Source organism: Diplotaxodon limnothrissa, linkage group LG22 (genome assembly GCF_057381915.1).
Source record: "Diplotaxodon limnothrissa isolate DT_005_m linkage group LG22, D_limnothrissa_male_GT1.1, whole genome shotgun sequence".
Lineage (NCBI taxonomy): Eukaryota > Metazoa > Chordata > Actinopteri > Cichliformes > Cichlidae > Diplotaxodon > Diplotaxodon limnothrissa.
Window position 1 is genome coordinate 17930491 of NC_140616.1, and position 12466 is coordinate 17942956.

The following is a 12466-nucleotide window of genomic DNA, read 5'->3' on the forward strand; positions in this document are numbered from 1 at the left end:
TTTATTCACAAATAGAATGGGGAAAAAGAGTTCAGCCCTTTTATAAACAGCAGATCAACACCTTTGAAAATCCTCTGAGAAGATTCACAGTCCAGCTTGAATGGCTGGGACTACAGATGTGAATTAGTAGTTTGGTATAATCTGGCGCTTGCATCTTATATTTTTGGTGTATTGCTGTTTAATGGCATGCCTGTCCCTGTTGAATAAATAAGTAAAGAAAGAAGTCATGCACAATACGTGAGGGGTATGTCTTTAGAGAGTCTTAATTGTGTTGCTTCTTGAGTGGAAAGGTCATTAGTCCAGTGTAAAAAGTTTGAAACAGAGGTGTCAGTGTCGGATGAGGCCATACTGCTGCATCTCTCAATATCCTCCCGAACAGCCCAGAAGAGCTAATTCAACTCCGGTAATGTGAGAGTGAACTCTTCTATTAATCATTCATGGTGCCTCACTTCTGCGAGCTGGCCTACATACGTACATCTATCCTACAGTGAGCAGATACATTTACGGTGGGAGCATTACCAAGTGCTGTTCATTCCTATGTGGGAAGCCACTGATGACCAGTCTAAACTTTATGAAACACAGATCAGTAAAGATTACTAATTGCGTTTTTATTCACCTCCAACCAAAATCTGTCTTCTTCCAGCTAAAAGAATGACAAGAGCCAGTGTTGTCACCTCCACCTGCAGGACGTCACATCACAATGAAATGCAACCTGATAAAGCGCCTTTCTGCCGTGTCTCCGTTCACTTGCTGTTTTATTAATGCAGCCACACGCCCTTAAAAGTCAGAATAAAGGGGGATTGATATCAGGTTTCTCAAGCTCAACAATGGGGATCCGGTTAGGTTGCATGCTCTTATTGTCTCTGCAGCATGCTGACTAGTCTGAATCCTCTAACAATATGCCGCCCCCCAATGAAAGCTTCATTTATTCTTTATCACCAGGAACCTTGAACCACTGCAAACATTAAGTCCACTTTGTAAATGCTGTTTCCATATTGGCTGTTTTTAGAGAAATTAAAACTTAAAATATCTGTCAATCATTTGCCAGTCAGGCAAAGGAAAGTTGAAGGTCAAAGGTCAAGGAAACAGCTGAATGACCACAGCAGTCACACTTAGGTTAAAAAACGAGAAAATGGGGATTTCCTACTTTGCCTTAAACACATCTTTTTACACCAAGCCCTTCCTCACATGTTGCCAAAAGCACTCATGGCTTGTCTTATAGAAGAGGTGCGCTAACTCTTCTATAAGACAAGCTGCAGCACACATTTAACCCACTGAAACAGTGCCACCTTATGTCCAACAGAACAGCTGCACAGAGTACAACCTTCACAGCAACGTGAGAGGATAACACAGCAATTTCTCTCAGTTATAGTGAAAAAAACAAACAAAGACCAAACAACCAAAAGCACTCACAAAAATCGATTTGGTCTTTTGGTATGAAGTGCATCAATTAATCTTTATTAAAGTGTTCAGTGAGGTAAAATGTGTTGAATTTAATGGAAAACCCTCATGTTCCAATGTGCTTTCATGTTTTTCTTCTGCAAACCTTCACAGCTTCAACATTAAGTTCAGTCACACATTAAATATACATTGTACACATTGCTAATACATTTATTTTACAAGCTTAAACAACTCTCAACTGTGCAAAATGAATGTATTTTTGGCTTAGTTTCTCTTCCCGTACCCCCTTGTGCTGATTGATGGCTGATTTGTGCAATAGTTTAAAATACTTCTTCTTTGTCATCTGCATGTTGGAAGCTAGAATCACACTCCAGCTCCCCTGAGGCTGTGAACTCTTGCACCTGGGTCATCTCTTCTTCTTCTTCCTTTTCTCTACTCTCAACTTCCCTCTCTGCACCCTCCCCTCGGTGATCTCCTCCCTCCTCTCTCCTTTCTCTCTTCCCTGCCTTCTTCGCCTCTTCCTCGCACTCCCTTTTGCCATCTCCATCCTCTCTCACCCACTCTCCTCCCTCTGCAGCCTCACGCATCACCTGGCTGGGATGTGGTGCCGCTAGCGTCTCCACAGGGGTGATGGACATGTCTTTGTCTTTCTCGGTGCTGGAGATGATGGCGGGGACACGGACACGTGCAGACTTGCTCCTTAAACGCATCTTGAGCTTATCTTCTTTTAACTGAAAGAGAGTGGAGAGTGCAAGATTTTTTTTTTAAGAAAACTCTGGTAAAAAACAAAACAAACCAAAAGACATGACAGAGCTGAGGTGTTGGGGAAAATGGTCATGCAGACACGGCACCTTGCGTCTCTCTTCAGCCAGCCGGATCTTCTCTTCAAACTCTTCTCTGGTGTGTAGCTTCTGAGCTTTCTTCACCTTCAGAGACTCCAGTCTGGCAGGAGGCCTGCGCCAGGCACCTTCATTGTCGTCCAGCTGATGCATACAAACACAGAAAATGACAGAAAACACTTCATGCATCTTTTTAGACAGGCAACCTGTCTGTACCACGTCTCACGCCCTATGGCAGACGGGATAAGCTCCAGCCCCCAACCCCCCACACTCGTGACCCTGAATTTAATATGCAGAATGGAATGGACGGATAGTTTAGCTTATGAGTATGAGTTTATGGGCAAAGATGGAATCAGGCAGCTCATTTTGTGCTTGGTTCATGGTGTTCTTCCTTATTTTCTTTTTCTTTAGTAAAAGTTTGTTGAACCGCAGCATTATTATGGATGCCACAGATTCAGGGACAGTAGCAGTCAGGCTATGGAAAAAGTATTTATTTCGCTTTGTCAGATGTGTTGAGAAAAAAAAGCATCTTTTAGAATATGTACCCTGTTTATATCACTGTGCTTGTCTTTCTACTAAAAGTAAAGCTCCATTTGCAGTAAAGCTGTCAGATAACTGGCCTGTAAGGTCGTACCATGCTGTGCACACCAGGTACTCACCATGATGCTGTAAGCTTCTCCAACCCTGCTGCTCTTTTCTCTGTGCTGTTCCTTTGGGATGATGCCCTGATTCAGCAGTTCCTCCAGGATCTTGTGGGACTTCTGGCGTTCAGTTATTTCATTATCCCACAGAAGTACGTCTGGAAAAACAAACCAACAAAAAAACAAGAAATAAACAAACACATATTATACACTCAAGGACATCTTACAAGCAAATAAATAACAAAATCACAGTATAGATAAAATAACAGTTGAAGACATCATCGGAAAAAAAAGTCAATACATCACAGAATTAAAATAAAACGGAATAGGCAAGCTTAAACAGATGTGTTTTAACAGTGGTTATAGAGAGAGGGAGAGAATCAGTGTTCCGAATGTGATTTGGGAGCGAGTTCCAAAGATGAGGAGCCACTCGGTTGCCAGCTCTAATGCCCATGGTCGTCAGGAGTGCAGAAGGTATAATGAGAATGACAGAGGATGAGGAGCTCAGAGAACAGGATGGAGTGGTGATGTGCAAAAGATCAGGGAGACCTGGAGGTGAGAGATGGAGAGATAGAGAGACTTAAAGGGCTTAAAGGACCAGGGCTGTCTGTACTGTGAAGGTGCTGAAAACCAGATTCAATTTGCTCATAGAGATGACTGTTAGTAAGGTGACAGTAAGGTGATGGGTCTACACTCGATTTCTTAAGAGTTGGAATTATCACAGCTAGAGGTAAAGGAAAAAGGCAGAGATTAGGGAGAAATGGATAATGTCAGTTATTCAATGAGTGAGAGAGGAACAAAATAAACAGGATATAACTGCCTGAGTGGAAAGTGGGTCAAGGCAACAGGTAGAAGGTTAAGATTTATCAGCAAATCCAGATATTTTCTCAACAGTTGAGAGAGTGAAACTGGGAAAGAGGAAGGCAGATCACAGTGTGCAACATGTGGAATTATCTAGACCCAGCTGCTGATGGACATTGCTCTTCTTGGTATTGAAAAAAAGGCCATGGAAATCCTAATATTCCATTCACCAGACTTGATTAATGTTCCATACATATATTCCATAAATATTAGCTGTAGACATGGCACCCTTAAAGTGGCCCATTTGTTCCTGATTTGTTTCTCTACAGCCTGATGAGTCAGACTACACACTCACTGTCCTGTGTAAATCTGTCCACTCACTTTCTCTGATGCTCTCTGATGTTAGAAGAGGGAGTGTTCGGGGCACTGCTCCAGGTATGTCACCAGGTATTTCTCTGTTCTCCATCACCACCCCGCTGTCTGCTGTGCCCTTTGACACAGCTGAGTCTCCACGACCGCTGACCTTACTTCCTGTGTCATCCTGACAGCACAGACACAGAAAATAAATGCAGAAAGGGGACATTATTAAATCCTGACATCATTCCTGTGGTATCACAGACATGAATTTGTCATGGTAACATCTGTGTTAACGTATTATCAATTTGTCATATAGGTTTACTTCACAGTCTCAATCAGCTACATTTTACAAAAAAAAAAGTACACCAAAATACATATTCACCTTTTATTTTCTTATAGAGTACACTGGTACTGATTAAACTAACCCGGCAGCATAAAACACAACTACAGTTTACTGCGCAAGTTCACAAGTCCAGTGTGAAATAAACCTACATAAAAAGTTGATTTCTTTGAGCCCCATATTGTATTTTTAAGGAATGCTTTTCAACTATGGTATAAACTATGAGGTTCGTGTGAAATATAAATTCATTCATGAGATTTAGAGGGGAAACCACTTTTATCAAATCTGTTGCAACTGACATGACCAAAAATGTGTCTTTTCATTTGTCTCTTCTTTTCTTTATTATAATCGTATAATAATAATAATAATAATAATAATGATATATATATGTATATATATAGATATATATATATATATGTGTGTATAAATAATCCCCATTTTTGAAAACAACAACAAAAGTTGCATTAAGAATTAATTAATGGGAAACTGCAATGAGACGAAACTGGATTCTTCTTCAGCCTTTAAGAGCAAGCCCAAACTTTTAGTCTTTATAAAAAGTAAGATATATTAACACTGATATTGCCAAACTTTTTTTTTCTTTTTGCCTTGACACATCTGAAGCTGGTCTGATAGGACTTAACCATCATTACTCAGGTTCGTACCACAGAAGAAGAAGCATTGTGAAGGCACCTGCCCTTGTTGCCTTAACTTTATAGTTTATGTGAGAGAGTTGGGCTATACCAGTCTTTCAGCTTGCTGTTTTTCCAAAAAAAGGAACAAAATGTTTTTTTCCCCTGCTAGAGAGAAGACTTCATAATAAATATCTATGTTCAAAAGGAAAATTTCACTTCCCTTACAACTTTCTATGAATTTTCTTTAAAAACTGTCACAAACAAACACCAGCTCTAGCGTCCTGTCCCCGGTTTTACTAGTGGGTGGTGGGACACCCAGCCTACCTCGTCTCCATTCACTGTCAGCGTTTGGACCGCGGTGATCGTGGAGTTCATGCATCCCATTTTCACCTTAAAGCAACGATGTGAAGTCAATCCTTGAAATTCATAAACCACCAGCTGTGTTTTGTTTTCTGGATTTCTTGTTGTTGTCTATGTGTTATCGACTGTTGTAGATTTGCATTCCTTCACTCAGACACTGCAGTCTCCATGGGTCCCGTGCGTTGCTAGGGGCCGTTGCTACAATAAATCTGACCTGGTCAAAGAGGTGATACTGCAAAGTCTACGTACAATGATCAAATTCGTTCATTTCTGATCAAATTTGTGCTTGCATCGTCCTTAAACGAACTCGTATGACAAATTTGTTGTCGGACTTCTGTTTGGGAGTAGAGTCGACTACAAAAGTATAATAGTGCCAGAAATCACTAGACGTGCATGTTACCAGATTACCACAAACAGAGGGGCTTGGTAAATAATTCAGCCAGGAGTCAGTGTGCCAAAAATAATTATATAAAACATGACCCTGACACATAAAACACAACACACTGTTCCGCTTACCATTAATTTTTACTCAGATACCAAGTTTCAGTGCGTGTGACCTTCGTTTCCTAAAACAACAACAACATGAAAATAAAATGAATATAAGACGAACGGACAGTGACAAATATCAACAAATAAGATACGCTTTTAATAAGCAAGCAGGGCCGGCCCGTGGCATAGGCCGTATAGGCAAATGCTAAGGGCGCCGTCCATCAGGGGGCGCCACGCCAGTGCCACAAATGTTGAAAAAAAAAAAAAAAGTTGGTACTATTATTTCTAAATACAAAAAATAATCCCACGTTAATTAAAATGCAAAGTAAAGCTTATTTAATAGAAATATTATTTGTTACAACATTACGCCCCCCGCACGGTGCGCCCCCTCCCTCCCCGTATCATGGTTCCTTTTGGACGTCACCACATCAAAAAATCAACACAAGATGTCAAAACGGCCAAAGCTGTCAGGTGCCCAGGGAAGAAAAAAGAGAAAAGAAGAGGAGGAGAAACGAGAAAAAGACAGAGGTAGGTAACGTTAGCCTACATGAAATTATTTGTCTGAATGTGATAGTAACCTAAATTTTTAGCATTAAGCTAATGTTACATGATTCGCTAATTGCTAATCAATAAATAGCTAGTTAACTGTTTTAACGTCAGTTAATATTGTGGAGGGGGCTAAATTGTTATGGAAAATAATAATGTAACGTTAGGTAATTACAGTACTCCCACCTTTCCTCATTTGTATTCATCTTTTAAGCAGGTGTTTTTTGTTTACATTGTTATTGCCTTCTGGTTAGCTAACGTTTACCCTGCAGGTAATAGTCACTTTTCCACCCCTGTATATATTATAGTTGTAAGCCTAGTTGTTAAAGTGCACATCATTAATGTTAATTAAGCAATATCACATGAGAGGGAATGCTGTTTTTTAATATGAGCACTGCTGTGATTCGGTCAAAGATAATCATAACATAACATTCTCATATGATATTATACTGTTACTTTGCATTCTGCTATTCAGCATTTCACTGTAATGATGACAATAAATTGAATCTAATCTAATTTGCATATCAGTTAACATCATACATATATCTCTTTGGTTTTTCATTTATATTATATAATTTCATTTTATTCCTGGAATCATATGTTTTTATTATTAGACTTTAATACTCAGTGGTGTCACATACTCCTCTCTTCAGATGCACTGTTGAAGTTTCTAAATCCCACCCCTGGGCCATCTACCACATCTACCGCTGCTGCCTCCACTTCAGCAGCACAACCCACCAGTGATGCAGCTTTAGCAGCACAACCCAGCCATGATGCAGCAGCATCAAGCGGTCTTCCTGTTGCCTCCACCTCAGCAGCACAACCCACCAGTTTTGCAGCAGCATCAAGCGGTGTTATTGTATTTCATATATTCATTTTTTAATTTTTTGTATTCATTTATTTATTCATATATTTTTTTTATCTTGTTAATTATTCTGATTGTGAATTTGCTTTCTTTAAGTAAAAAAAAAAGGTCAAAGACAAAGCTATTCGGTTTCTTGTGAGTACATACACTACACTGCCGATGTAGGGGGGCGCCACCTGAAATCTTGCCTAGGGCGCCAGATTGGTTAGGGCCGGGCCTGTAAGCAAGATTAAAATAACAGTTCTTCTTTCTTGGGGAGAAGGTAACATGCAACTTTCTGTTTTTTTCCAGTTCTGAACAAAAACCACAAAATACATCAAGGCAGTTGCCTAAGTATGGGCTTAATGAGGGTTATATAATATTGGACAGGTAGTCTGATATCCTCCTGAAAAGCGAGGGGAAAAAGCATCTTTCAGTTTAACTATTTTGTCTGCTGATACAACGGATAGGCTTGGTCAATTGTGGTACAATAGCCATTTGTATAAGAGGTAACATATGAGAGAGATACTCCCTACAGCTTATGACAAAATTTGATTCGATTTGATTGATGACCCTAATCATGACCTTTTGACCTCCCCCCTCCCCCCCGGAAGTGTGTAATTTGATCCCCTAAGCGTGACGAATTGCAACCGGAGAAGGGAGGGGGAAACCCCTGGAAGTGTGTAATTTGATCCCCTAAGCGCGCCACCTGTTGCGCCACCTGTTGTTGGAAAAAAAAGAAAAAAGTTTTTAGAGGGAGGGAGGGGTCTGCGGCAGGGGAGGGGAATAAAAGCAGAGAGGAGGCCGTCACAATTTCTAGGCACAGACGCAAGATGGATCCTTTCATTCTGCAGCCCAGCAGCGTTCCTGTGTACTTGGACGGCGAAGAGATCTGCTCTCCCGAGGCCGCTAGCATGGGAGGCAGCAGCAGCGAGTGGTCCTCGTCGATTAAATCAAATCAAATCAAATCACTTTTTATTGTCACATCACATGTGCAGGCACACTGGCACAGCACATGCGAGTGAAATTCTTGTGTGCGAGCCCCACAAGCAACAGAGATGTGCAAACACAACAACACAAACGAGCAAAATACAAGAATGGCCAACCTGAAACTAATAAATATATGTACAATATATAATAGTGTATGCATTTCTGGATGTGTATACTAAATATTTTCCTACGTGTGTGTGTGTGTGTGTGTGTGTGTGTGTGTGTGTGTGTGTGTGTGTGTGTGTGTATACACATTTTTACAAATTAAATAGTAAAAAAATAAAATAAAATAATAATAATAATAATAATAATAAAATATATAAAATATACAGAGTTGAATATGTGCAAAACAAGTGGCATTTATATACAGTGTGGAGTGCATAATGTTGAAGTTCCAGTAGTGAAGCTGAGGTGTCTATGACGTGTTCAGCAGTCTGATGGCCTGATGGAAAAAGCTGTCTCTCAGTCTGCTGGTACGGGACCGGATGCTGCAGAACCTCCTTCCTGATGGAAGCAGTCTGAACAGTTTATGGCTGGGGTGACTGGAGTCCTTGATGATCCTCCCCGCTTTCCTCAGGCACCGCTTCCTGTAGATGTCTTGGAGGGAGGGAAGCTCACCTCCAATTATCCGTTCAGAGCACCGCACTACTCGCTGGAGAGCTTTGCAGTTGTAGGCGGTGCTGTTGCCATACCAGGTGGTGATGCATCCAGTGAGGATGCTCTCAATGGCACAGCGATAGAAGGTCCTGAGGATGCGGGGGCTCATGCCGAATCTTTTCAGTCTCCTGAGAAAGAAGAGGCGCTGCTGCGCCTTCTTCACTGTTTTGTTTGTGTGTACTGACCACGTAAGATCCTCAGCCAGATGTACTCCAAGGAACCGGAAGCTGCTCACTCTCTCCACAGCAGCGCCGTTGATGGTGATGGGGGTGTGTACTTCTCTGCACCTCCGGAAGTCCACTATCAACTCCTTTGTCTTTGCGACGTTGAGGGTGAGATGGTTGTCTTGACACCAGTGGGTCAGGGCGCTGACCTCCTCCCTGTAAGCCGTCTCATCACCGTTGGTGATAAGACCCACCACTGTAGTGTCGTCCGCAAACTTCACAATGACGTTGGAGCTGTTAGTGGCTGTGCAGTCGTAGGTGTAGAGTGAGTACAGGAGAGGGCTCAGTACACACCCCTGTGGAGCACCAGTGTTCAGTGTGACGGGGGATGAGGTGATGCTGCCCAGTCTGACCACCTGGCGTCTGTCAGACAGGAAGCTAAGGATCCAGCTGCAGAGGGAGCTGCTCAGTCCTAGATCCTGCAGTTTCCTGTCCAGCTTCGAGGGAACGATGGTATTGAATGCTGAGCTGTAATCTACAAACAGCATCCTCACATACGTGTCTCTCTTCTCCAGGTGTGACAGGGCAGTGTGTAGTGTCAGGGCTATGGCATCATCAGTGGACCTGTTGTGGCGGTATGCAAACTGTAGAGGGTCCAGTGAGTCGGGTAGTGCAGAGCAGATGAAGTCCCTGACCAGCTTCTCGAAGCATTTGCTTACGATGGGGGTCAGGGCTACAGGTCGCCAGTCGTTCAATGAGGAGATGGTGGAGGATTTGGGTACAGGGACGATGGTGGCCATTTTGAAGCAGGCTGGGACTACAGACAGAGAGAGGGAAAGGTTGAAGATGTGCGTGAACACTCCAGCCAGCTGAGCCGCGCATGACCTGAGGACGCGGCCGGGAATCCCGTCCGGACCAGTAGCTTTGTGTGCGTTCACCTTCCTGAAGCACTTCCGCACATCCTCCTCAGACACAGTGTGCGCACTGACGTCATCCGCGGTGCGCACACTGTCCGGTCTCATGGTGTTCGCTGTGTCGAATCTAGCGTAGAATACGTTTAGATCCTCACACAGAGAGGCCGTGGTCTGCGGTGTGCTGGTTTTCCCTCTAAAGTCTGTGATCGTGTTTAGTCCCTGCCACATACTTATCAGATTATCAGCGACAGATTATCAGCGACACCCCCGTCACCGTCTACAGTAACAGATCCGAAGCAACCGCCGCTCCGCGGAAAGAAGGCTTTGAGTATGACATATTCAAATACAGCATATTTACTATGGAAGGCCTCGATCCAGACCTTGCGACCCTACCGGAAATACTCCGGAAGTGTCTAGTCATTTTCAGACCTGATGCGTCATGTTCCATAAGCATGAGGGGAGGGGTATGGTTGCCGGGGGGGGGAGATCAGAGAGGGTTCCTGAAGCATAGGGGTGATGCAGCAGCAGTTGATTCTGTGATGTATAGAGAGACAGAGCGGCAGTTAGTTTTCCACAAACTCATAGTTTGAATTCTGTTTCAATATTATGACAATTTTCTCTGTTTTTTTTTACAATAGCGGGTGTAATTTTACTTTCTTAAGCTGCACTGGCGTTTGTAATGGAAATAAAGAGTGACTTCCTGTAGAGATTTCAATAGTATTTTATTTTCCTATAATACAGACGCTGTAAAAAACCTTTAAGATACACCATAGCTTGTGATGAAAAGAAGAACTTTCTATCCGCTTGTAACCTACAGGCTGCCTATGTGTAAAAAACGAATAAATATCCCTTAGTGAATACTACTTTTCCTTTTGAGAGACTGAAAAACAAACCATAATTGCAGCGACAGGCGATCTTGTTTCACACACACACACACACACACACACACACACACACACACACACACACACACACACACACACACACACACACACACACACACACACACACACACACACACACACACACACACACCCCGCGGGCCAAGGAGGAGTTTTTTTCTTCAATACTTTAACAATAAGTTTTCTCAATAGATAGAAAATGAAAATGAGGAGTCAACAGCCGATATTATCAGTGCTTGTAACCCGGTAAATAATTTCGTACATCTCCCCATAAAACAAGTCTTAGTGGAAAAAAGCTCATATTCGAATAAGTTTATTAAAGCACCCCCCTCTGTGGGAAAGAGTCAACCATGAGGCGAGTTTTGTCAACAGCAATTGTCCATTTGGTAAAACAAATATCCGCCTCAAAGTCGTATTTTACCGTTGCAGAATGTGGAAAACAGACGGCGTTCGCAAGAAGGCACACACACACACACACACACACACACACACACACACACACACACACACACACACACACACACACACCGCGGGCCAAGGAGGAGTTTTTTTCTTCAATACTTTAACAATAAGTTTTCTCAATAGATAGAAAATGATGACGCTGAGGAGTCAACATCCGATATTATCATTGCTTGTAACCCGGTAAATAATTTCGTACATCTCCCCATAAAACAAGTCTTAGTGGAAAAAAGCTCATATTCGAATAAGTTTATTCCCCTCTGTGGGAAAGAGTTTTTTTCTCAGAGTCAACCATGAGGCGAGTTTTGTCAACAGCAAGAACAACTGTTGACCATAAAGTAAAACAAATATCCGCCTCTAAGTCGTATTTTACCGTTGCAGAATGTGGAAAACAGACAGCCCTCACAGGAGGCACCCAGGGGCCCACCTCACACACCATAGTTAAAATATTTAAATTTCAACTAAATTTGTAGTAATGATCGGATTTCCTCACTTATCTACACCACACTCCTTGTCCTTGATTTCTTATCGTTTCTTATCGTTCCTCTGTCCCTTAATAGAAACCACATATATAGAAACTATCCTCCCTTTCAGTTGTCTTTTGCACTTCCATATCGCAAAGCAGTTACTGTAGGTTATTTTCTGCTTATGCATTAATGTAATTAATTAACTTATTTATCCTTAAGTAAGGTAATGACTTGAGTTCTAATGCTTTTTGTCTCTTGAGTTAGCTGTCAATGTGGGATTTTTTTCCCCTTTTGTCCAGTTAAAGCTGCCTTTCATTCTTCAACACAGCTTAAACTCTAATAGGTAAGCTTTCTTGTAATTTCTTAGTTCTGCAGTCTTCTTGAAAGACATCTGAGACTCTTCTTTGGATGCTGGCTGCCTTTTGTTTTGTTTTCTGTCAAGATGATCCCACACTGCTTCGATTATCTTGAGGTTCGAACCCTGGAGAGATCAATCCATGACTCATGCGTTGTTTCATCCAGGCATACTTTGACTACATTGGCAGTATGTTTGCGATCATTGTCGTACTGAAAAATGAAGTTGAAGCCAATCAGACACTACGTGGTATTACATGGTCGATCAAAATCTGGTGGAACTTTTCTACATCCATAATTTGATTAATT

General features: G+C 42.0%; 1 protein-coding gene across 1 annotated transcript; it reads right to left on the reverse strand.

Annotated features, from left to right (window-relative positions):
• Nucleotides 1–1721: 1721 nt before the first annotated feature.
• Nucleotides 1722–5395, reverse strand: stmnd1 (stathmin domain containing 1). The gene is given in 6 exon segments (XM_085346876.1): nt 1722–2132; nt 2253–2384; nt 2900–3039; nt 4038–4058; nt 4061–4223; nt 5336–5395. Coding segments are annotated over 6 exon segments (927 nt in total).
• Between the last annotated feature and the right edge of the window lie 7071 nt (nt 5396–12466).